We start from the raw sequence: 24,909 nt of genomic DNA, 5'->3' as shown, positions 1-24,909 counted from the left end.
TTTTGGGAATGAGGAGCAAATATCTGTCCTCGCTGTAGATGCTCGGGAATGGCTTAAGCCAGTGGCTAAGTTTGACTGTGGCGTGCACTAACGGTTAACAGGACTTTCCTAGAGAAGTACTAATCTGTAGTGGCGCCGAACCTTAACTCCCTATTCTAGGTGCTATTTAACTAGTAATATCCTGACGATGCCTTGGGCCAGATTATTATACGGCATATAGGTTAGTTACCTGTATACTTCTAGGTATATAAGATAGATATTAACTATAATAAGAGCTTAATTTATAAGAGGTTATTAAGGGAAGAGTGTGGTATGCCTACTAAGGTTAATTTTTATAAGGGCTTTTTATATTATTTCTAGAATAAGTATAGCAATCTAGATATAAGCAAGTAGAGGATAAGGGATAGTAAGTGTGGATGGACTCTAGGCGCTAATACTCTAAATAATTTGCTTAAGCAGTTATGTTATATTAGGTTATTTTATATATATTTTTCATCCGGGTGGCCATTGGCCCTAAAAGTCCCCTACTAGGACACAGGATGTGCTAAGCTAGGGTTTATTTATATATTAATTATAAAATACTTATAGCTTTATAAAGCTTAGTTGTTTATATTGCAAAATTAAATATCCTTATTAAAAGCGCTATTTTATAAAATAATTAATATAATAGTTGGGTTTAATTATATTAAATTAAGCTATATTAGGTTTATTATTAGTAGATAATATAAGGTATAAATTAAGTATTATTAAAGTATTATATTTTTTAATAATAAATTTAATATATATTAGGCTTAATTAATATAAAGAAGTTATATTAATAATTAATAAGCTTAACTTTATAAAAGTATTAATAAATATATTTTATATACTAAAAGTAATTATAAAGTAATTATTAAGGTTACTTAATAATTTTAGTATTTTCTAATATAATTATATTTTAATAATTATAATATATATAATAAGTAAGTAATATAAATAAGCAAGTAATATAAAAATCTTAACCTTTATAAAATAAATTATAATAAAAATATTATAAACTATTTAATTAATTAAAATTAATTACTATATTTATTACTAAATACTTTTAGAACTACTTAATAGGTCTTTATATTATGCCTAGTCTTACTATATATATTATATTGCTAAATACCTAGCCTAACTAACCTTTCTTAACTACTACTTCTTAATAATTTAGCTAATACTTATATACTTATATCTATTTAATTAATTAAATCCTAACCTTTTTATATAATTAAGCTTTCTTTATTTTATAAGTATATTCTTTTTGCCTTATATTACTAGCTAAGTATATTATTTGCCTTATAAAGCTCTTAGTTCTTAGCCTTTAATAAGGCAGTTTTCTATATATTCCTTATAACTACCTTTATAAAAAACTAAAGAGCTTTAAGGATTAACTTAAGGAGCTATTATAATATCTTTTAATTTAATCCTAAAGGTATTTAAACTATAATCTAGCCTTAAGGACTATTACTAGGGTTTTTAAAGTCTAAGCTTAAGCTTATTAAGCTATCTCTTTAATAGGTATTAGAGTTTATAGCTATATATTAAGCTTTAAGATTATAACTTTAAGATTAAAAGAAGTAAATCTAGCTTCTTTAAAACCCTTTTTAATATTTAACTTAATTATAATTAATTAAAAAGTAATATAAAAAGCTAAAAAGAACTTAATCTTAAAAATATAAATTATAAACTATTTAATTAGTTATTTTATTTCTTACTTATAGGCCTTTTTTTATAGCTTAAAATACTTAATATTAAGTAGCTATAATAAGTATAAAGAATAAGAAGGTATATAAAGTATAATAATATTATTAACCTTATAATATAACTAAAAATTAATAAATTAATAACTTTTATAATTATTAAGGATTAAAAAATAATAGGCATTAACTAATTAATTAGCTATATATTAATTAAAGTACTTTAGCTAGTTTAGGCCTATCTTAGTATTTATTTAGCTATTTAATATTATAATAATAGCCTAAGTACTTAAGAAGTTACTTTCTTAATATTAATTAATAAGGTAATATTAGCTTATAATTACTAAATATAAATTAATTACTTAGCCTTTTATATTAATTACTTAAATTATAATAACTTATTCTTAATTTTTAGGCTAAATTAATTTTAAGTTTTTATGCCTTTTTAAGTTAGTAATTACTATATTACTTAATATTATACCTATTATAACGCCAGTCTTATTAAAGTTCTAAATATTATTTAATTTAATATTATATTTTATAATTATATTCTTTATAAGCCTAAACTAATTATAAATAATAATTAGATCTTTATATTAAGCTTTTTAATAATTATATTTATAAAAAAAATGTATTTTAAGTTATAATTATTACTTAATAAAATTAATAGCCTAGTACTTATTAACTAGTAATATATTATATTTAATAAGTAGTTAATTTACTATTTCTTTAATATTATAATATTAAAAGGGAAATCCTTATAAATTTAAATTAAGAATATACTTAATTATAATTTATTTCTTTTAATTACTTAATTTTTAACTATTTAAAATACAATTAATATAAGCTAGTATACCTTAAGATTAATAGTAAAGGTTATATAAGTTAATATTATATATAAAAGCAGCTTATTGCAGACTTAATTTTAGGTCTGCTTAATAGGCTTAAAGTATAAGATTTATATAAGCCTTAGTAGTAAATTATAATATATTATTTAGTTAAGAAATAATTAATTAAATAGTATTAATATAAGGTAAGAGATTTTTATATTACTTGCTTGTTTATATTACTTGCTTATTGTATATATTAAATAAAATCTATTTATATATAATAACTATTTATAATTAATAAAAAATATAAGGTATATATAATATAATTACTAAGATTATGATAATTAGTAAATAACTTTATTTAATATATTAATAATATAAATAATATATCTTATTAAGCCTATTTCTTATTAGTAAGATAACTAGGCATAGCTAGTAAATTATACTTGCTAATTAATCCTAATACTAAGAAGGCTAGAATTAGCTTTTATATAGGGCAGCTTAAGGCTGCTTTTAGGTAATTATAGTTAGATAAAGGGCATAGAGACTTTGCCTATCAGTACTATAACAACTAGCCTACTAACATCAAGCCTTCTTCTAGCTCCCTTAAGGAGATCGCCAAACTGCTAGAACAAGATCCCAATGATCTGCACAAGCAGTTAAAACCGTCATCTGTCGTTAGGGCGTACATATGGGGGTTCTTGGGCGACAATGTCTTTCGTCAATTTCTTTGGGCAGGGAATCCGCAAGCAATGTCTGAATTGCTTGATTCCTCAAGTATGAATGCCCTTTTACTTGCTATCGATAGGTCGTTCTTAAGATCGAATCTAGAGCCACTACCGGAGATCACAAAGGAACTATCTCCATCAGACCAAGAAAGGAGACGTCAGGTTGATTTATGGAAGGCTAGCAAGAGCACATTACTACAGGATGCACACGTTCAACGTGCCAACAACCAGGAGAACAACTGCCAGGATAGAAAGTTCAGCCAGCTCACCAACGATCTACTTGGTTTGCTTCCTCCTAACACCAAGACCAAGGATCTAAAAGAACAAATCGACTCAATCTGGGATGACGCAGTGAGACTTGACATGGCTATGAACACACAAGCCTCAGGATTATATATGTATTATGGAAATCGCCACAAAGAGCCCATGAGATTAGATGATACAAGGATGGAGGTGGAAATGGAAGGAAACAGTGCTGCTCTAAACAGTGACGCTGTGACTTGTGTCTTGGCATCTGCTTTAGAGAGAAGGGGCGAGCCTGATGGTACCCGCTTGGCTTACCGTACATTCTTGGTCAAGATGCTAGTGTTATGTCAGAGTGGAGGTATGACATCACAAGGGGAAAGTTCTGTGAAGAGAGAACATACTAAAGAACATACCCGTTCAGCTGGTATAAGGAGCTCTTTTAGTTCTAAGAAATAAGTTTAATGTAAAACTGCAATATTAACAATAAGTGTTTACTATACTAATAGCAGTCTTCAGTGCCATCTTTCAATTAAGAATTCAGAGATATAAGGAAAGTAAAGGCGACTAACTAATTGGCTTATTGTTTATTATATCAAAAGCATACGCTATCTCTGTAGGATTGTTCTTAGTATGAGGTAGTTTTGGTATCTATGTCTATAATATATTTAGGCTCCAAGCATTATATTTATAAGTCTAGCCCAGAAAGTTTCTTTTCTATCATTTCATACCCTGAGAAAGGTACTCCTTTGTGTTTGAGAAAGTCTCTGTCTCCTGGTAAAACCATGGTTCATCCGGCATCTCGTTTTCCTCCTTCGTAATTATAAGCAGACGGCCAGTATAGTCAAGACGAATACCAGGATAAATAAAGCTCTTCCACATATAAAGCAATATGTTGGAGCTTTCAAGGCTCTCGGCGATGTGAGGCGCAATGAGCTCCTGATGCTTCTGCGGCAGGACAGACCAATGCAGTCCAGGGTATAAATGGTGCACGGTATGATAGCCATTGTTGAAGCACAAGTAATTGAGCGTTTTGCCAGTGAAATTGCGCGCAAAATTATACTTGGAGCTCATATCGCAGCCGTCGTGTTGGAGGAAGTTCAATGAAAGGATGCAGTACTTTGCATAGAACTGTGGCAAAAGCGCAAACCAGATCCATCGACGCCAGTCTATTAGGATGAGCACTGCGGTAGTACCCCAGACAGCAATCTCCTCGCGGCGGCGCTGCTTCACAATAGGTCGGTTGAGACGGGCCTGGGCCTCAAAGTACAGCTTGTCATCCTTGTTCCCCGACAGAACAACATGCCAGAAAAACAGTAGACCGTTCAAGAGGTTCCAGCTATATCGGACTTTAGTCGTGCGCACTATTTATGCGGTCAGCAATGTCATATGTGGAGAAGTTGAGTTATTTAATTTCCTGTCAGACAATTGAGTCTGAATTGGAAGGTGGTGAGCTACTTACTGACATCTCTTGCTTGCTGGGGATATTTGTGGTGAGACAAATTATGGCCTGGTATAAAGATCGAAACAGCGCCGCCGTACTGAAGGGACAGGCAAATCTGGTAAAAGTTGTTCCAGTTCCTGTCCCAGAAGACGGGCAAATGAATCGCATTATGCGTTGTCACGGCGCCCATAAAGGACAGCTGGAAGAGCGCCAACCATAGTGTAAGCGAAACCCAGCCTCCCGCCAATGGCGATGAGAAATTGTGCCAAGTAATCACAAAGACGAGGAAAAAGAGAATCGTGGACACGATGCACCGGATATCCTCGTTGTGTCTCATGCCAGACCGCACTGGCGATGGCTGCTGCTGGTGGGCGATTTTCTCAGCCATTATGCGGTGAAGGGAGCTGCGATGGTTGTGCACAATGAGAATAGTAAGGGGCTAAGCGCATGAAAATTTTACACGTAATCAAATTTAGAGTGCCAGCATCACGTGATACCCGGTAGTTCCGGGTAGGTCCTACTCCAGATGTAAGCATCGTACGACTTAGTAAAATAATTTATGTACTGATTTGTATTTATAGAATTTGTTTCTGAGTTAATCCCGAGAATTAGACATTAAGGTTATTCTTGTTCTTCTCTGTTTTTAATTGAGTATCGGCTGTTGCTCTATTCCACTTCAAGTTAGAGTTATGAGACAGAATCTCCTAAGAACACGTTTCTAAACTGGAGTCAACCATGCACAACGATACTACCAGGAAATTCTCATCTGACCTGCTGATCAATCTCATTTGACCAACACCTTCAGCAACCGCAAGATAACCCGGATGGACGTGTACCCTTAATTGGGACATAAGCGCCTCGTCCTCCCGTTCCCGGTTGGTGTACAAAGCAACAGCCTAAAAACGTCTCGACTGTAGGACAGTCAGTTGCACCATGGGTAACTTGTCGGTGTTACAACAGAGACCGTTGATGCATGGTCTACTGTAGATGTCGTCCGACACGCATTCGTTGAACACGGGAACAGGGTCGTTTGAGCCCCATCCTGGGGAAGAACAATCACCGTTTTTCCACGTGAAAGTACAGTACTGAGTGGGTTCGCATCGGGCGTTGGGGTCTACGGCACAGTCCAGATGAACAGCCCTGGCGGTTGACATGAGAATGGAGAGACAGAGGTTCAAAACGGCATTGATGAGCGTCTTGAGATTGGTTTCGGAGTAATGATACTGTGAGTAAAAGCATGGCCGGAGAATTAAGAGTTTGGCCAGGTAGGTAAAGCTATTTATGGCCGCATATAGAATTAAGTCGAGAAAGATGATGGTTCTTCCGTTGATGGTAAAAAGTAAGAGAAAGGTTATCTGATATTCCGAGAATTTATACCGATTCTACTGTCAACATGTCAACGGCTGTTATCCAGCCTTGGAATTGGCAGTCCAGATAAAGCTGATTATTGTCTCGATACACCGATCTTACAACCACTACAGGCATTAAGAAACATGGAGAATTCCACCATCGGCATTATTGATCATATATGGGATAGAGTGTTTACGTTTATAACGGCCATAGTTAAACTACAGTGACTAGTCTTACTACGACTCAATCCCGTCCATACTTAAATCGTCGATACGGAAATATCTATCAAGTTGATAATTCCTTTAACGAGCCAAGAGTCTTAGCCAGGATGCACGGAAAGAATCGCCTGACTTTTACTGGATACACCGGAGCGCTCCGTCAGCACAAAAGATGAGGTGGGAACATTCATTTCGTTGATTGGCTACACCGTATTGGAATACGTAAACGTCGGGATACGCGTATAACAAGGATTGGCAACTGATGGATGTGTCTACTAAATAACACGTTCCAGTTAAAGCTCATATCGCTTAGCAAACACACTGACACAAATAAACCAGTATCTTATCATCAGTAATACCGGATGTTTCACTTGAACGTCTATAGTCCCGTAAGAGCGTAAGATGTCGCTTACTATATCCCGAAAGGTCAGCAATGTTACGTTCAACAAGGTCAAATGGTCTCACCACTTCAATCCATCTCGCCATCCATTTTTCCACGGCATGCTTTGCCTCGTCGACAAGCCCGAGTTCTACACTCCGATTAGCAACAGTGAATGGTTGTACTATGCTTGTCAATTGGTACCTAGTAAAAGCTGGACTGCGCCACGAATACCCGAGTCTAAAGCCGAGGCGATCCAAGCGTGAGTATACGATGTATGCTCGCCAACAAAGATCATCTATTCGAATTGTTAAAGAATGTCTAGCCAAAACTGATGCGATTCTTGCCTTGTTGTATGTCTTGAAGTACTCGGGTATATAGAGTTGATGCTGTCCTGCAGTCGGGCTAGCCCAACTTCCGGATTGAAGAGGGTCAAGTGCCCAGCATCTTCTGTTATACTTTCCAGTAAAAAGATCCCGAGTGAACTCTCCGTGGATCTCAACCATAGCATCAACGACCATCTGAACATGGTCTTTCTCGGACATACTTGCCAATCGAACCCCCATGTCACCGCTTATATAGCTTGCCAGAATGGTAGCAGGACCAGTGCCATTCAAGTTGTAGGATGGGTAGCAAATGCTGCCAATTCCAGGAATATCCGTAGTTGTACTACAACCGCCATAGATAGGGTTCTCGTAGTGTTCCCAGAAACGTTCAGAGAACTCAAGCGCAACCTTGCAGGCGGATCCATAGTTCAACTCCTTGATGGCGTTGGAGATAGTTGCTGGGAGCTTTGGGAGACGCCACCTTCGGACAACAGAGAAGGGTACTGCAATGACAGCGTAGTCGAAAGTTGAGTTCTGGAATGTTGTGTCGTTATACTTGTTGCGCCATTGCAATGTGACCTTCTCATCAGTCTCACTATACCTGACACGCTCAATTTTGCGGTCCATTGCTGTAATATTGTCAACAAGTGGATGAAACGATAAAGGAAGTCTGTTGAGACCACCGTCGATGGTCTTGTAGCTGGCGGCTGAGAAATACATTCCCTCGTATAACGAGTCCCAAAAGCTAGCGGCAGACCATCCTCCATTCATGTCAGTGCTGTTGAGGCTACCCTTCAAGTAGTTGACCATGAAGGCATATTCGGACCATTGATCACCTCCCAGGCCGTTGAGACCAGTTTCGAGCCACTGCTTATGGGCTTTGAACATGTTCTTTGCCATAAGAGTGCTGAACTCTGAGCCAGGCATAAATGTATCAACCTTGGTCTGGAGATCTTTGGTCGCAGGGTCATTGACACTTGCAGGACTGAGTGATGCATTACTCGCAATTTCTCTCAGCGTTGGGGGCAGTCCACTTTGAAGTTTGAACTCGTTCTTGTAGGAGAGGCCATTCAGGCTACTCTGGATCCAAGGAATGAAGTCAACACTGAGGTTTTTGTCGTGGTTGTTGAGCTTGTTTATCTCTTCTGCAAGTTGAAACACTAGCTGATGGTCCGTGATGTTCATTGTTTCGTTAGTCTCAGGACTCTTGTAAGTCGAGGGGAACCGCATGGGTCCCATCTCTTGATAAGAATAGTCAAACGGACCCCCCGTTAAGTATTCGGTATGAACGCGGCCACCAAGTCGATTGCCGGCTTCAATGATGCTGATGTTGGTCATACCTGCTTGTGAGAGAACCAGGTAGGTCATCAAGCCAGACATACCCGCACCAACAATTGCGATCTGCTTCTCTTTGGCAGCGTCGGCATCAAGTACAGATAGGCCAGTCTTGGAAAGATGTTCAACGCCGTCGAACCATGGCCCCAGTGTATCGATACCATTGTCATGATTCATAAGAATTGGATCTGTTCCAGCTTCGTTGTCAGCCTTGTACTGCACGAAAAGGACTATGACTCACCTGTTGCTCGCTTCTGAACATTCCGGCGCCGGACACGATGGAGCTTTTGGGGCTCACTACGTCCCACGAGGTCATTATCGTTCGTCCAGGCTGAAATGCACCCATTATCGTGTGAATCATCTGGGATGATCCAAACTAAACGAGACACACTTTTGCTTTCAGTGACAGCTATGGTGTAGTGGGATTCAGATCGAGACTTGCTGTTGCAAAGTCCATAAGTGAAAAACAAAGGACCCTCTGACGCTTGATCAAACTCTACGTAAATATTCGTAAGGTGAGACGTTGGGGCCCCTCGGGTCTGTAGTTGAATAGGTAGGGAAGAGGCCATGGCGCCCCCCAGCCCAAGGACGAGATTTGCAATGGATTGTTTCATAGTAGCAGGTAACAACAGACGATAGCCAGCAGGAAGTAAAGCTCAAGAAGAGATGAAATTGCTTATTTATATATTGACTACAATAGGTAACCAACTTGTGATTTGTTTCTTAGATTAGATAGGGCAACGTGAACGTCGGCGACTACAAGCGTCCTAAATAGGTATAACAACTTATCTGCAACGGACTTTAGAGCTGCCCTTTGCCCCATCCCCTTTGTTGGTTCCCCGAAGCCATGATAATGGATGCCAATAGCAATCGGCCAACCTGGAAGCCCCATTAAAATCCCGGCTGAATAAACGCCAGACATGTTGTAAATGGCCGGAGACATGCTGCATCAAGATATGAGTTGCAGACGCGATGGTACATCCGAAATCGGGGGTTCAACGTTACTTCTGCTTATCAGCATAGAGCAAGCTATGAACGACAAATAGAGATTTGAGAATACGCTTATCATTAGACAGTGAGGGATTGGTAAGAAGACAATGTTTAAAAGCGCCGACGACCCGAAAGGTCGTTTAGTCAATGCATGGTCGCTTAGTGAAAATGGAGCAACCCCGCAGATAAACAATAATAGACTGGGACATAAATCTGCAGATCTCCATGTCAGAAGATAAGCTTCCGGCTAATAAGTCCCAATTTGTGCATACAGATAGATAAGATGCGACTTTACCCTTCTTAATATAAGTTACGAAATAACAAATAGAGCAATTTTTTCTTTAAATCCAAAAAGGCAACCGAAAGTATAATGCAGGATTTAATGTATAGGATGGTATCGTCCGTGTTTGTTTCCCTCCATATCCAGATATTATACCTATCTCGGGCAGAGACTATAGGCCTAAAACAGGTACCTGGGTGGGGGGCCAAGGAATTACTTGCTTATCGATAGCAAGGCTGCTGGGTAGACGCTATCCACGTCAAAGCTGAACTATGACAGTATGCACAACATCCTTGAAGTCTGATTAACGGTTGCCCCAGCTGGCTGGTATTCTCAAATCAATGGCCAGTTTGAGATATCTGATCTAATCTCCAGTTTCATCCATCGTCCAGTGAATCAACCTAACCTCGAATTTCGTCCTCCGTATCCTCAATGCAACATTCAGAGCCATCAGTGTCGTCCTCTTCCAACACCACACCGGCCTCCCAAAGATCATATCTATCGTCATCAGCTAGGGGTTTATTCAACTCCCCGATGACTTCTTCCATTCTTGTCAGCCAGTATCCCCGGAGAAACTCTGCTATAGGGACATTTTGTCGATCGAAAGCCTCTCCAAACTCTTCGTCAAGTGCTTGAAGCTGATCGATCAACTCTCGGTCCTCGTCCAATATTTCCTTCCATTCTTCTTCGTCTAATATTTCCTTCCATTCTTCTTTGTCCTCTAAATTCTCTAAATTGTAATAGCCTTTCCTTAGGCAGATTGGCAAGTGCCTTACCCCCAAGGACATCATGGTCAGAATATGAATTGCACATTTCGCCATATATGATTGTTCAGAGCTGCACTTTAAAAGCTTCAAAAGATCAATGGAACGCACCACAAGTTCGATGTTCTCTCCTATATTCGAAAAAAAGTACGTCGATCCGCTATGATCTTTATACCACAGAATTGCGAGCAAGATATGTGCCAAGGGTCGGCTAAACGTGCCTGATGAACACGGACATGGAATACTGCATTGGGCCTTGCTGTGGTATATTTCTGGTAGCAGTGTCTTTAAATCCTGCAGTTCAGATATAGAGACGTCCTGGTGTGGAAGATCGAAGGACTTGACCCGGTTTAAGGACCAGAAGATCCAGTTCCCGATGAAAACCGCAACGCGATGAAGGATAGAAAGTCGGAAGGGCTCTAAAGAGAGCTCTAGTTTTAGGTCGTACTGGAGTAGCCAATCTAGATAATTCATAGATACCTTTTCTAACCTCCCGGATGAAGAGTTGGGTATGATGTAACTGCCAGATAGAAGTGTTGGAACCCCGCTTTCATCCTTAGGTGCTAAACCGTAGTCGAGTGCCAGGACTGCAACCTGTAGGTGGTGAGGAAAGTCGAAAAGGCTCTGGGGTTCGATAACAAAATAGTTGCTGTAAGGCTGGAGGCTATCATTGAGGCCCACTACTAGCTGATCCCGCTGTTCCTTAGTTTCCTGCAGTTCAGTCCATAACAAGGTGGCAGTCTTGTCAGGTAAGAAGTTTGCGGTTACTCCATACTGACGCAGTGATTCCTCGGGAAGGATGCCTAGAGCAACATTCCGTAATCGCTCACGTCTGTCCTTGAGATGCTCAAAGAACAATTTTCGGGCTTTCAAGGAGCAACCAGCTAGGGTTTCAGGTCGTCCAAAACCGACAGTGACACTGCAATCGGTTTCGAGCAGAAGTTGAACAGCAACGAAGCAAGCGCAGCCATCACAGTCAGTCCACTGGTCCGGAGCATTGCAGTAGACCTTGCTGTAGAATAGAGCATAATCCAGAGGCCTGAGATACAAAAATGACGCTGAGCTCATGTACATTAAGGGACGAACATCTTGCCGTTGTAAGAGAAGCCTCAGTCCATCCGGCCAGTTGCTGCTTACATGTAATATGTTGCGGTCGTATAAATCTGTTTGCGAAATATTTGAAATACTATCCTCTTCTGCCAGGATAGCTTGAAGTCTCCCATGATCTCTCGCCATGGCAGCTAAAAAGAGCTCCGAGAATCCAATTTCTGCGTTTAAACATTAGTACTTTGAACGAAGGTGAAAAGCGGGTAACAGTTATATAACCTTCACATATCTCGGGATATTCACATAAGACATTTAGCTGCCTTACCCATTGTTCTCCAGCTTCAAACCGCAGATTTGCAGCCAGGCACCCATTATGAGCAAGCTCGGCGTGGTAAAAGTTTGAATCACGGTTCATGACCAATCTATATAGCCTCGGTAGTATCCAGAAGTTGCGGTATGAATTTATCGATAGGGTTAACACGTTACTAATTTATGTTAGATATGTGACGGAATTTGGCCCGGTTTAATAATTACGATTGACTGAAATTCGATGCGGTGATGGGAACACCAATATCGGCCAGATAGGTCAGCATCTTGCAAATGGCATCGATTGCTATATCGCTGGACTCTAGTCCCCTTTCGTAGTTGAAATAGCCCAGACAAGCCTCCAAGGGTTGTTAGTTCGAGGTCATCAGAAACCGGATAAGGAAAAAGCAGCTGACTCACCTGTAGGCACGTGTGAGCAATATTGTTACCGTCTTGGTCGACATCAAAAGGTGATGCCTTTCCGGATCTGTAGATAACTCTTAGCTCTTTGATAAGATTTTCCGCTATGTGGCTCGGACAAAGCCTAGTTCTATATTGTATGAACATCTCATCGATGTTAAAGAGTCGTAAAGCTGGGCTGCTCTTGACAATGTTGCAGGGCTGTAGTCCAAAAGAGACGCTATATGGTCCGGCGGGGTATTCTTGCGCAAGGGAAACTCTGAAGGATTGGGAAAAAAGGGATAGAAGCCCGAAGTACGTCAGTGAAGTTTTCGAAACATTTCTTCTGGACTTCTGAAAGAAAATGCACCCGGGGCGATGATTTGCTCCTACGCCTCCTTGTCTTGAGATGGTCAACCCCCCCCAAAATCGGTACGTCCGACTTGCAGGACGATTGCTAGTTTTGCTTTTTGAAGCTCCACAGGTACAATCCATGTCTGCTAGCTTCTTGCAAAGCCTTCTTTCGAGTTCGGCACTCTGCAGATAACGAGGCTTAGGGTGGGCTTTGGCAAAGTCTTCGAAAGATCGCTCACTTCCCTTGAACGAAGCCTTCGTCTCTGCGACACTCATCGCGGCCTGGTGCAAGACGATACTGTTGCTGCTGGCGGCAGTAATTCGATCTTCTATTCCGGATGGAAGTGCGGCAAGTTCCAGGGTGCCAGGTTCCACTTTGGGGCTAATGACGTCGAGTTTGGTGGTAATCGTTCTCAACGTGGTCTGCGTGTTGATGTCAAGTGCATCGAGAGAAGCTTTAAAAGCCTCCAAGTCACCACTCATCCGGATGTTTATATCACTGTTTGTCTTCAGCACAAATCCGTTCCAGCATCGCTGGAGATCACTCACAGGTTGAGGGCTTGTATAAAACTATTCAGAGTAGTGTTTGCTCGTGAAAGATACTCTTCTAGCTGCACCAGCTTCTTGCGATCAAAGGGATATCGTGCAATCAGTTTCTGTCTTCTCCAGATCTCCTTGGCCAGCGATGGATCGTCGGTCGGCATCAACTCCTTGAGAAATGTTTCAAGACATTTAAGCTGCATTTCGCAATTTATCAAACTCAATTGTAAGCCATCAATGGCTGGAGAATGACGATGGCCAAGGTTTGATGCGCTCGATTGGACAGCGAAGATATGGAATTTAAACAGGGCCAGGCTCTGAGTGGCAATTGCGATATCATCTTTTCTGTCTTTGATAGCGCTGAAGTAGGTGTGAAGGCCGTTACAAACAGTAAGGCCAAGTGAAATGAGGCCAGCGACGCCGCTGGCGATAGAGAATGGATCACCCATATTGATTTGAAGGGGTTTGGAAGAGAAGAGGAAAAGACCGGCGGGGTAAAGTGGCAGGGGAAGCTCTGACTTTTGTTCTGCTCCTCCGAGTCTGGGGCTTACGTCGAGAGGTAGACAAGGCAGATTCGCAAATCAGGCGGTCAATCAGAGAGTGCCAACACATCAGCCCGAATATGCATTGACACCACATTGGCCACGACTTGGGAATCTTAAGTGTCAATGGTGGTGGGCGGCTGAATTCCTCCTAATAAGTTAAAATATAAATGTATAAATTAGGGTAGTATTATAGAAGAAACCCATGGCGAAATGCATAGCTTCGTGCCCTCTTTCCAAACACATACATAGGGATGGTGGCCATACTGATTGCCATAGTAATGCCTCCAATCACAAAGAAGGAATTCCTCACACCTTGAGTCGCAATCCAGTCGTTGACATAGAAGCTCATGCCGAAGGCGAAGACATTCTTGGTGAAACTCATCATTGCGTAGGCTTCAACAGCCTCACGACGATGAGAATCGACTACATAGGACACGACACCAACAATGCCGAATTGGATACCCAGGTTAATCATCCCCAAGCAGACGATAACAGGAATTGGCCAGGGCTCAGCATTTGCAAGGCTCTGGCCCCAGCCGAAAAACCCACTGGCACCAAGTGTAGTCAGAAGAGCAAGAATTGGGAGACGAAACTCAGGCTCTGCAATTAAAGGCGATTAGCACGTAACTTGATGAATCTTTCAGGCAGAAGATAATCACTTACCGTAAATTCCCTCATTCTTCCTAGCCATAAGCGTCGCCAACCCATCTACCATCAGACCAGCCAGCGCCGTCGCGATGAAAGTACCAACGAAAGATGACAGATTTGTCAATCCTACCTGTGTAACAGAGAAGTTGTATGGCGGCCCAGTGAAGATTTGAGAAAAGGTGGAAGCAAGTAATACCAACCAGCTCATGCAAATTGTCAGCTGGAAACATCCCCAAATAACCACGGGCGAACCAAGCATTTTGAAGGGTGCAAAGATGCTATACCAGAACCCAGACGAATCGTAATAACCGCTCCAAGGTCGGAGTTCATAAATGAATGAATGTCGCTCTGGAATAGGTGCAACGCCACAAACTGAAGCTCTGTTTTCAACTTGAGATACAGACTCCTTCATATCATCCACGGGAGAGTTGATTGGAATGCCTGAGTCAATGGGGCGCTTGTAAGCTGTCTCAGGCATGAAGAAGAAGGTAAGCAGAAGCTGAACCCCAAAGGCACCAGCCATGGCCCAGAGGCAGGCCCTGTAGCCGTATTGGTCGATGATAGCGCCAGCTGGTAGTGGGGAGTCAGTACTGCAAGAAGGTAGAGGATAAAGAAGAGGACTGACCAATAGGCGAAGCAAGGTTGATGCCTCCAAGGACACCTAAATTAAAAACCGCGTTCCTGAATCCTCTCTGATGAACGAACCAGATGTCAGAGATTGATGCGGGAACCAAGGCTTCCATGGGAGACATGCAAAAGCCCTGGATAGCACGGGAGACAGCGAGCGAGATGAAATCTTTGGCCACTGCGGTCCAGATCGTTGAGCACAGTAGACCCACGGCGGTGATGAGGTACACTGGCCGCTTGCCGATCATCATTGCCAACGAGTTACAGAAAAGGTTACCGAACGCCAAAGCGATGAGAAGGGCCCCGGTGAAGCCCAGCGTGAAGGTCTGGAGAGGCACATCGAATGTCTCAGCAAGAGGAACCAACGCCGGGCCGAGAAGGGGCCCTATAGCACCAACGCAGCCGCATCCGATGACGATAGAAACAGTGAACATCTCCTTCTTCCATCTCGGCCAGTTGAGAGGATCGTTGGGGTCATCAGAGGGCTGGGGAACAAGGACGATCTTGCCTGTTGGATCGTGCTTGAGGTCGGCATGAGTCTTCTCAGCAGCGCCCTCTAAGCTGGAAGAAACACCTTTCTCATTGAGGAATGATGTTCCAGGGACATCGGAGAGGCGACGATCAGGAAGGACTCCCAAGCCCATGGTTGAGAGATCGAATCTTGTATGCAGTAGAAAGGGATAGTACTACAACTAAACATGGAGAGTACAATGAAGTACGACTTGACTGGTGATTTATGTGAATGGATCTGGAGAGGCAGGATATTTGAGGATATGGGGAACTTATAGTGCATTGCCCCAGCTTAATAATTGACATTGGTAAGAGATGTGCACTTAATGAGTGAGCATCGCTTGTGGAGTAAGGGGAGGGAACTGCATTGACTGAGTCGTTTGTTTCCTTCATGGCCAGCCAATGATACAGCTAAGTCTCCGAGCCGACAGTAGTCAAAGGCCAGCTGCCGACACTCAATCGTCGTCAGACTTACAGATCTAACACCTTTCCAAGACATGCCAAGGAAGCTGGGGCTACATACATGAAGCTAACCAGTAATGATGTGTTTCTGGCTCCATTAACGTTGCATGATTAGTCTCTGGCCATGTGTTGAGATGTAAATCGTGGGGTAGTGCGGGGGCGGGATGGACATCATGGGTTGGTCCCTTTGCCGCTCGCTTGGCTGTCTCAATATGCCGCAGCGGGAGTTGGAGCCCGATTAGACTGAAGTGGTCAACATCGCGCCCATACTGAGAAAACTTAAGCTTAACATATGGAGGCGTATTTGTAGGTAAACGAAGCTTAGAGACTTCTGTGAGACATTGCCTCCCACTTCGATAGCAAAATACTTCTTGCTGCCGCATGGAAGAATGGAGACAATCAGATTTTCATTGGAGTCTTGTAATTACATAAATGCTGATAAGCTCCCCGTCAACACCACAGTATCTTATGCATGACCTAATTTGTAGAACATCTTGTTGTTATGCTCCGCCCCAGCATCAGCGTAATCCGCATGAGGTCTCAGTGTGATAGTATGCTCATTCAGTTCAGCCACTTGACCAGTCCTGGAAGGGTCTGTCACGAATTGCGCAACAGCCTTTGTCAAGGTTGAGATTGGCGTGATTATCATAGACTTGAAGAGCTCCTTATCGGGAGTGATATTCGTTTCTGCGATATATGTTAGAGAGAAAACGGCGACAACTAACTATAAAGAAGCCGTGAACTTACCCAAGACTCCAGGTGCAAGAGCGTTGATTTGGATCTTCCTTTCTTCAAGCCTGACAGCCATGGACCGAACAAGTCCTATAATGCCGGCCTTGGAGGCTGAATAGAGTGGCGAAACTGGAAATGGATAGATGGCCGCGGATGACGATGTGCAAACAATAGAGCCTCTAGAACTCTGGAGGCGACTCCCAACCTCATTCTTGAGCATATAATGCACGGCAAGCCCAACACCTACAGTCGTTGTTGCCCATTAGTCTACCGAGTATAAGAAGCTCAAAAAGAGGTATAACTGACTGTAAATTACTCCATTCAGATTGATTTCCTGCATTCTAAGGTTCGGCTTGCGGGGAAACTCTGTCGGAGTGCAATCGAGAGCCCCGACTACCGGATCAGAAATTCCTGCATTGGCAATGACAATGTCGATTCGATTTCCATGCTCACGATAAGCCTGATCGAAGACTGCGTACTGCCCTTCCCAAGATGATACATCGCACCATTTGAAGCTCAGGGTGGCTTGGGGATACTCCTTTGCCACTTCTGCAACAGCATCAGGGCCTGTCTTTGAGTTTACGTCAAGAACAGCTACCATGTGGCCCTGGGCAGCGAAGTGACGAGTGACAGCCAAGCCAATACCACTTGCGCCACCGGTAACAATGATCGATAGACGTTGAGGATGAGGTGAGATGTCAGTGGTCGAGTCAAAAGACGGCGACATTTTGGACGTTAAGGCGAGAATGGCAGGGATAGGGTGACTGAACTTGGTGATGTTAAGATCCGATTAAGAATACCTGATTACGCTTTCCTGACGGATATAGTAAAGAGCCTTAGAGCGGAATGTAAAGATGTAAACGCGGGCCGAAACAATGGTGTAGATGCCGCCCGGAAATGCCGAGTATACAGGATCCCCCCACTGTCGGCAACAGCACTTACAAAGCAAGCACAGATATCTATGCACTAACGTTAGAATATCCTCCAAGACTTCTAGGAATTCATTTTAATCTCCATCAGTACAAGGAGGGCAGTAGACACTGTCGTCTTTAATATTTTGTGGCAGCTCTAACTGAGCAACTTTGAACTGACCATGGCCGAGATACGGTTCTGCTCCGAAATTGTAGATGATGTGAAAGGGAAGGTGGTTGTTATGACAGGTATTGCCCATCATCTCGCTATTCAAATCCAGCAAGTTCCATCTTATGTCTGTTACTAATTTATAATGCGTATAGGCGGCGCCCAAGGAATTGGAGCAGCAACCATCTCGTTGCTGTACACGAGAGGCGCCCATGTCTATTTCGGAGACTGGGATGATGTAAAGGGCCACCAACTCGTTAGTCATCTCCAGTCAAGCACGCCTCACGGTGGCGGATCGGTACATTTTCAGAAGCTCGACGTTCGTAACTACAACGAACAGCTACAACTCTTCAAGACGCCATATGAAGAAAAAGGGCATGTCGACATTGCAATCTCTTGCGCTGCTGTGATTGAACCCAATGGTTGGTTTGGGCCAGACCAGTTGAGCCTCGAGGCGGTTATGACCGAGCCCCAACCACTGAAAGATACTATCGATATCAACTTGACGAGCGTTGTTCTCTTTTGCCGAATAGCCCTTGCTTTTATGAAGGTTGATAAGGATCCGACGAGGCCAAATGACTTCTCGAAATCCATTGTCTTGGTGTCTTCCATCGCTGGAATAGTCGAAGCAGCTGGTCTCTTTGCCTACAGTGCTGCAAAGCATGGCATTATAGGACTGATGAGGTCATTAAGAGCGCTGGCTACAGCCAAGTTCAACATTCGCATCAACGTCGTGTGTCCCTGGGCTACGGATACACAAATGATCGATAATGTGCGTTCCATCTGGGGGAAGCATCGTCTCCCACTGAATGCGCCCAATGACGTTGCGCAGTTCATCGCTCAGCTGGCAACTGACAAGTCTTTGAGCGGAAAGTCTGTTCTGGTCGCTGGTGGTCGAGGGTTTGATACTGAGGAAGGCATTGATAAGACAATGTCAGAGTGGTTTGGACCTCTTACAGATGACTTCTGGCGCGGGCAAAAGGCTCTTGGGACGGTAAGTACCATGATTTGATTCTGCGATATACTTTTGAGAGGATATTTGCTAACATTAGACATTAGGGTGATGAATGGTCCGATATTTGAAACAGGCACATCGATATCAAGTATATCGTCATCCATATTAGCACTCATGACCTGAATTCTATTTTGGTCTAAGCATAGTATCGGTTGGTAATACCAGCCAGCTCATGCAATGGGTAGAAGGTCAGTCTTGTTTTTTTATGGCTAGGTATTTCCATAATTAATAAAAGATAGTGGAGTATATATAATGGGACCATGGTAACGTTATACAGCTCTATCTTAATAATAGGTTCTGTTTAATAATCACCCCGAACCTTTATAATCGGCTTGATAACTTATCGCAAAACCTGCAGCTATGGTAATAATATAAAACCCCATTGCCTGATAGAAACTGGTTTTTTAATGCAATCCTTCAGTCTCTACTTCATTCAGTACTTCTCTCGCGAACATGACTCCTACATTTCTTGTCGCCGGCGCCACTGGCAATACCGGAAGAGGCGTTGTCGCAACGTTGTCGGAACTTCTGAAAGACAACAAGACCTTCTCTGGATATAAGATTCTTGCTCTCACGCGTTCCTCAAGCGGAGCTGCTGCACAGCAACTCGCTCGTTTGCCTAACGTCGAGGTCATTGAACAGAACTGGGTTGAGATCACCGCCGACTGGCTTCGAGAACGCCACGTCGTCAGGGCTTTTATTGCCTCGCACAACGAACCTAACCACTTTGCCGAGGAGTCTACATTCCATCTCGCTGCTCTCCATGCTGGCGTTGAATATGTCGTGCGCATTTCAACAACCGCTGCAAACGTCCGTCCTGATTGCCCCGCCTATTATCCGAGGACGCATTGGGCGATTGAGGCCTTGCTGAGCTCGCCCGAGTTTGATAGGTTAAAATGGACTTCATTGCAACCTAATGTCTTTACGCAATTTTGGCTTGGTCCCGCTGCCGGTTTCATCAAGACGTTCCGCGAGACCGGGAAGCAAGAGACGTTGAGGCTCATGGCTTCAGAGGATGCTGCTGTTGGCCCCATCGATTCCAATGAAGTAGGAGTATTTGCAGCCTACCTTCTGGCTACGGAGGACATTACCCGGCATAATAAGGCTAAATACGTCATGAACGGGCCCGAGGATATCACTGGACGTCAAATTGTCGATCTTGTTGAGGAGTATATCGGTACCAAAGTTGAGGATGTCATCTTCAAGGACATGTCCTTTATTGAATATGCCGCAGCCCAAACTCAGCAATCCAAGAACGTCATCCTATCAATTAAGCATGCTCCAGAAACTGCATGGGAGGGGAAATGCGGAGTCGCCACAACAAGCAAGGAGGTTCTCCAGCTTGCTGGGCCAAAGAATACACCTGCTGAAATTCTTAAGACACTAATTGAGAATAAGTAAATATTTTAAATAAACTCTAGTATAACCTTTTAAGGATATTACTAGTAAGTAATACTTAAATAATAAATAATTTAAGAATTAAAAAAATAAGCCGTTAATATTAACTATACTGGCATTTATAGTAGCGACTTTAATCTAGATTGTATATTTTGGCATCAGGGTAAAATTATGCTCCAAAAGTCTCTGGACACCCCACCCTGTAGCAACTCAATCCATTTAACAGTAATAACTTTACTTATACAGAATTTAATTAAATAAAGGTCAACAATAATAAAAAGTATATCATTTTAAAGCCCTGAATTTTCTCTTTAATATTTTATATACTATCCCTAGGCGTAAATGCAGGCATTAATTTATCAGGGAAGTGAGTTAATTAAGCGGTTAATTTAATCTGGTGTAATTACTGCCTACGCCAACTTAATACATTTAATTAACTTTGCTCTATTAATATTATTATTTTTTAAGAGATCTAATTAAGGAAACATCTTTTTAATATTTAGCTTTAATTACTTCTATATATGCTTAATTAGGTTTAAATCAGGGCTGTAAGCAGGCTAGTTAATCCAGGATATGCTATATTCTAATAGCTAGTTTATTATAGACTTTAATATATAAATATAAGCATTATCTTATTAAAATTAATAAAATCCCTTATATATAGGAAGTAAACCTTCTATTAAAGCCTATTAATAACTTAAGAAGTATATCCTCTTCTTTTAGCAGTCTAATTATAGATTATAATAATAATATTAGATTTTCCTCCTCTCTAAATTGCTCCCTAAACTATAATTAATAATTAAGACTTTTTATAAATTATTATATTAACTAATTCCTTTATAAACTTCTTATAAGGCTTATAGAATATCTAGCCTTATTTATAATTAAGTTATAATTAAACTAATAATTTATTACTAAAAATAGTCTAAAGGTATTATTAGTTAAGTAAAAGATTCCTAAGCGGCATCTATCTATAAACTTTAAATTAATAAACCTTTAATAATTTATCTAAATCTTCTTTTTAAGCTTAATATTATAAAAGTTACTAATAAGTAGTTTCTTTAGATAGTAATATCCTTTATATAGCCCTTTATTTATAATTATAATAAAATTATATAACTTAGTATATTATTATTTATAAGATATAATTACTTAAAAAGTTAATAAGCTTTTTATATATAATATAATAGTTACATTTTAATAAAAGTAATATATACTAAATCTGCTAAATTATAAGTTTTTAGGGATATCTAGATCTTAGTTTATTATCTAGAGTCTATAGAGTTTTCTAGCATTAAATAATATTTGCAATTATTTAAGGCGAATATCTTGCCTTGCAAGCAATAGCTCAGTATAACTTTCCGCTCTCTACAGCTTGTATAATAAGAGCCTTAACTATGTCCGTAAATTCATGGTTTCTTTGGCGCTTTGCGCATAATATAGATAAGATTCTATCCATTTCCGATAAGAATTATCGAAGTTTTGGCTATATTTGCAGTTAGGGGTCAGTCTGATTTTGTCTGGTGGGTTATACGTTGGCGGGGCAGCGTCCAGAGACTTTTGGACACTAATTTTACCATCTAGAAATGGCTTAGCATATCTGTGAACGGCTCTGTATCGAACAGGAAATTGTCTGTTCCCTGGACCGATATCCCATCCCAGTGTATATCAGATCCTCCCAAGGCCATGGGCAGACATTCATCAACAAATGCTTGGCTTTCATCTGGTATACGCCACATACTGCTCATATTCTGCGTCGCTTCTGTTACCTGTTGCAACATCAAGAGCCCTCCGGACGATTCATCGCCCAGCTCAGGGGGCACGACTGAGGACGCTAACGTTGTCATATCAGTGTCCATATCTGCTGGAGCACTCTTTTCTTGATCCAGAACAAAGATCTGGCTGAGAAACTGCCCGTTACTCTTTCTCTGGGGTGGAACCAGACGCTCGCGGTAACTCTGCAGCGCATTGCGAAGCTCTGTCAAGACATCTAGATAGCGATGGGCTTGAGGACTTGTTCGATCCAGGTCCCGAATGATGCCAATTCCGCTATGTAGAGCTGCCTCTATCTCAAACGTTGTAGACTTTTCTGATAGCGTGGCCTCTACGAAAAGGGAAAAGGCCATAATGAGACAGGCGCTAAATATCCAAGCTCTTGATGTACAGTTAGGATAGAGTTTAAACCAGGGAAAGTAGGAGTTCTTACTTGAGTAATGTCATGTTCTGTATGAGCAGGCCCGCAGATTGTGTTCTACGCGTTGTCTCCACGAGTAAAACAGCCGCATCAATGCAGACCTGGGCCAACTCCTTTGTCTCCCGATCACTTGTATGATATGGCCCAGATGAAGCATCTGACGGGTCTAAGCGTTTCAGTTTCACGAGCATATATGATATCAGAATTGGTCTAGTAGCCAACATAACAGCATAGTAATAGAAGGCTGAGACAGCAAAGTTGCCCAACGTCTGGCGCCACTGCTTGGGAGAAATCGGAGAGCTGACTGTGCAGTTTGTCATGCTCGATGGCAGTGCTGAGCTCCAATCACGAAGTTGTCTCAGAAGTTCTTTTATTGATGTCAAATTCGTGTCCTGTTTGTTGTTGAGGTGATATGTGATCTGTTCGAGTATAGTGCAGACCCCGTAACACGCTGACATGGATGTGAATTCTGGCGTGCACGGTTCTGGGCCATCTGGGACTGAGAAGGATGGATTACTTATTCCCCTTCTTGGGGATGAGGCCGGTGTTTGGGCGAGGACTGCGCCGAATGCAATGTCTAATATCCGCAGGCTTTTCCATACCTGAAGCCTGGTGGTACATGTATGTTAGTTTCTCAACATTATTGCGCTCAAGTCCAGAATCAGTAAGGTTGCCTACCTGAATCTATGCGTTTCTGGCCTTAGATTGCGATAAGACTCGGGTAAATGTAGACCGATCGCATGGGCAACTCGAGTCGCAACACCAAGATATATAAAAGCCCCGTCTCTCTTACATGCATTCAACATGTAGATACTCATCAGCAGAAAGATAGCTACTAGATCACCGGTCGGGTCTAAGAGCATACCCTCAAAAGCCAACTTTTGTCCGCGATCGAAATGCTTTTGCGCATGATATAGACTCTTAGGGCTCGTTCTACAACCTTGTCCGCCGATAGCTATGGCCAAATCGATGATGGCGCCTTTATGATAAGGTTGAGACGCACTATTGGCGTCTGAGTGTCCCCTGCTTTCTTCCGTCTCTTCGAGTAGCTCTAACATTTGCTGGGGGGAGTAAATATATATTATGCCGGTGGTCTACGACACTATGTTAGTTCAATACTTGTCGGACTAGAACATCATCCATACCGCTACCAAGAATCTCTGGATATAGTCTCGCTTCTCTTCCAAGGTAAGCTGGCTGTCTGGACTGTCCTCGGTGATGTCGTGTGAGGCTTGAGGATACGCCGACTCGAGCATAGCCTTGGCCCGGTCTTTATCAGTGAACGGGGATGGCCCCATATAACAGAGGAACGTGTGACGTAAGAAGTCGAGAAAAGAGAGTGACGCAGAATCGCCCATTGATACTGCAAACCCGGGGATAAGCTTTTGAAGGCCGTTGGGGGCTGGTTTACTATTTCTTGATGTGAACTACTCACTGTTCTCGCTTTCTGGATTATGCTCATGGCTGCCAATGTTTGACATGCAAGATGAGAATGCCGTATCGGGGGTCTCGTTCGACTGTTGTCCCGCGGTGGACTCTGGAGTTTGAGGTGCCTGCACCTGCTCGTGTGTATCGCTCTCATTCGCGGATGATGCCACGTCGGAACAAACAATAAAGTCTAGGCTGGAGCAGCGATCACTGCTCTCGGAGGTGGTGCCACTCTGTCTTCCCATGGCTCGACGTTGTGCTTTGCTGCTCATGCGACGCGGGCGAGCTGCCTCAGGATCGTAGATGCAATAGGGGACGTAGTCTCGCCGCCGGCAATTAGCGCATGGAGATTGAGAGTCACATCTCTTCTTGCTATTTTGGCAGGGCACGCAGGCTATCACAGCGCGTCTACGATCTTCCGCACGAACTTTGGGACGAGGCATTACGAGGATGATGTCAATGGTGATACTGTTATGGTGCTGTCCATGAATCGAATGAGCATAGTGGGGATTGGATTCAAGATCAATCTACTATGCCAAGATGGAGATGCTTGGTTTAACATGGCCATACGATCATCTGCCGTTGACAGAGCCGAGACTCTAACGCTTGCAAGTTAGTGATATCAATATCTGCATCTTGTGCGGGGAAGCGAGCGGGTAGACTGCATCATAACCCAGGTTTAGCGGGGTATACCCAGAAAACTCCTCGTCTCTCGCTTACAGATGCCTGAGAAGTTACTGGACCGGGTAATGATAATCGCCCACGTGTTATTCGAGGTATCATCTGGCGGCAAGTGCACTCTTATCCCCAGCTCGGCGCATCGGATAGCTGCCTAGGCGGGGAGAAACCCGGGGTAACAAGGAAGAGTTCAACCAGTAATGGCAATGCAGAACTTGTTGCTCTGCATTGAATGAAAGTCGTTGACGTCTTAAAGTCGTCGCTTCAGCTCCAATTGCAATGGCCTCCTTTTTACTCCGCCATTTGTAAACATTTCATAATCTCCTATTCCCCTCTTT

At 42.1% G+C, this 24,909-nt stretch overlaps 9 protein-coding genes across 9 annotated transcripts; 3 read left to right on the top strand and 6 right to left on the bottom strand.

Moving 5' to 3' along the window:
• Positions 1 to 3,303: 3,303 nt before the first annotated feature.
• Positions 3,304 to 3,981, top strand: BKA55DRAFT_545291 (uncharacterized protein; the record flags this gene model as incomplete). Its single annotated transcript, XM_046190798.1, has 1 exon — positions 3,304 to 3,981. The coding sequence occupies one exon, from the start codon at positions 3,304 to 3,306 to the stop codon at positions 3,979 to 3,981; it is 678 nt and encodes a 225-aa protein (XP_046043234.1).
• Positions 3,982 to 4,086: 105 nt separating this feature from the next.
• BKA55DRAFT_583097 (fatty acid desaturase-domain-containing protein) lies at positions 4,087 to 5,382 on the bottom strand. Its single transcript, XM_046194171.1, has 2 exons — positions 4,985 to 5,382; positions 4,087 to 4,886 (listed from the first exon to the last, which is right to left on the bottom strand). Exons 1-2 carry the CDS (start codon positions 5,352 to 5,354, stop codon positions 4,243 to 4,245), a joined length of 1,014 nt encoding a protein of 337 aa, XP_046043233.1. The 5' UTR covers positions 5,355 to 5,382; the 3' UTR covers positions 4,087 to 4,242.
• A 1,427-nt stretch (positions 5,383 to 6,809) lies between these two features.
• BKA55DRAFT_625827 (flavin-containing amine oxidoreductase) lies at positions 6,810 to 9,188 on the bottom strand (the record flags this gene model as incomplete). The annotated part of the gene is made up of 5 exons (XM_046196843.1): positions 6,810 to 6,946; positions 7,000 to 7,064; positions 7,118 to 7,211; positions 7,246 to 8,762; positions 8,816 to 9,188. The coding sequence occupies 5 exons, from the start codon at positions 9,186 to 9,188 to the stop codon at positions 6,944 to 6,946; spliced, it is 2,052 nt and encodes a 683-aa protein (XP_046043232.1). The 3' UTR covers positions 6,810 to 6,943.
• A 736-nt stretch (positions 9,189 to 9,924) lies between these two features.
• BKA55DRAFT_625824 (uncharacterized protein) lies at positions 9,925 to 13,731 on the bottom strand. Its single transcript, XM_046196842.1, has 5 exons — positions 13,264 to 13,731; positions 12,382 to 13,213; positions 12,190 to 12,320; positions 11,935 to 12,140; positions 9,925 to 11,876 (listed from the first exon to the last, which is right to left on the bottom strand). The coding sequence occupies exons 1-5, from the start codon at positions 13,701 to 13,703 to the stop codon at positions 10,246 to 10,248; spliced, it is 3,240 nt and encodes a 1,079-aa protein (XP_046043231.1). The 5' UTR covers positions 13,704 to 13,731; the 3' UTR covers positions 9,925 to 10,245.
• Positions 13,732 to 13,980: 249 nt separating this feature from the next.
• On the bottom strand, positions 13,981 to 15,718 carry BKA55DRAFT_667714 (major facilitator superfamily domain-containing protein; the record flags this gene model as incomplete). Its single annotated transcript, XM_046197852.1, has 3 exons — positions 13,981 to 14,399; positions 14,463 to 15,017; positions 15,073 to 15,718. 3 exons carry the CDS (start codon positions 15,716 to 15,718, stop codon positions 13,987 to 13,989), a joined length of 1,614 nt encoding a protein of 537 aa, XP_046043230.1. The 3' UTR covers positions 13,981 to 13,986.
• A 794-nt stretch (positions 15,719 to 16,512) lies between these two features.
• On the bottom strand, positions 16,513 to 17,505 carry BKA55DRAFT_696526 (uncharacterized protein; the record flags this gene model as incomplete). The annotated part of the gene is made up of 3 exons (XM_046200272.1): positions 16,513 to 16,733; positions 16,794 to 17,021; positions 17,085 to 17,505. 3 exons carry the CDS (start codon positions 17,503 to 17,505, stop codon positions 16,513 to 16,515), a joined length of 870 nt encoding a protein of 289 aa, XP_046043229.1.
• A 366-nt stretch (positions 17,506 to 17,871) lies between these two features.
• Positions 17,872 to 18,941, top strand: BKA55DRAFT_598805 (uncharacterized protein; the record flags this gene model as incomplete). Its single annotated transcript, XM_046196289.1, has 3 exons — positions 17,872 to 17,938; positions 18,014 to 18,852; positions 18,918 to 18,941. 3 exons carry the CDS (start codon positions 17,872 to 17,874, stop codon positions 18,939 to 18,941), a joined length of 930 nt encoding a protein of 309 aa, XP_046043228.1.
• Positions 18,942 to 19,326: 385 nt separating this feature from the next.
• On the top strand, positions 19,327 to 20,274 carry BKA55DRAFT_525687 (uncharacterized protein; the record flags this gene model as incomplete). The annotated part of the gene is made up of 1 exon (XM_046188774.1): positions 19,327 to 20,274. The coding sequence occupies one exon, from the start codon at positions 19,327 to 19,329 to the stop codon at positions 20,272 to 20,274; it is 948 nt and encodes a 315-aa protein (XP_046043227.1).
• Positions 20,275 to 21,851: 1,577 nt separating this feature from the next.
• On the bottom strand, positions 21,852 to 24,336 carry BKA55DRAFT_696523 (uncharacterized protein; the record flags this gene model as incomplete). Its single annotated transcript, XM_046200271.1, has 5 exons — positions 21,852 to 22,425; positions 22,478 to 23,074; positions 23,144 to 23,559; positions 23,611 to 23,828; positions 23,901 to 24,336. 5 exons carry the CDS (start codon positions 24,334 to 24,336, stop codon positions 21,852 to 21,854), a joined length of 2,241 nt encoding a protein of 746 aa, XP_046043226.1.
• Positions 24,337 to 24,909: the final 573 nt, after the last annotated feature.

The sequence above is a fragment of the Fusarium redolens genome (genome assembly GCF_020744475.1).
Source record: "Fusarium redolens strain MPI-CAGE-AT-0023 chromosome Unknown BKA55scaffold_22, whole genome shotgun sequence".
NCBI lineage: Eukaryota > Fungi > Ascomycota > Sordariomycetes > Hypocreales > Nectriaceae > Fusarium > Fusarium redolens.
The sequence above is the reverse complement of the archived record's forward strand: the minus strand, read 5'-3'. Positions and strand labels throughout refer to the sequence as shown.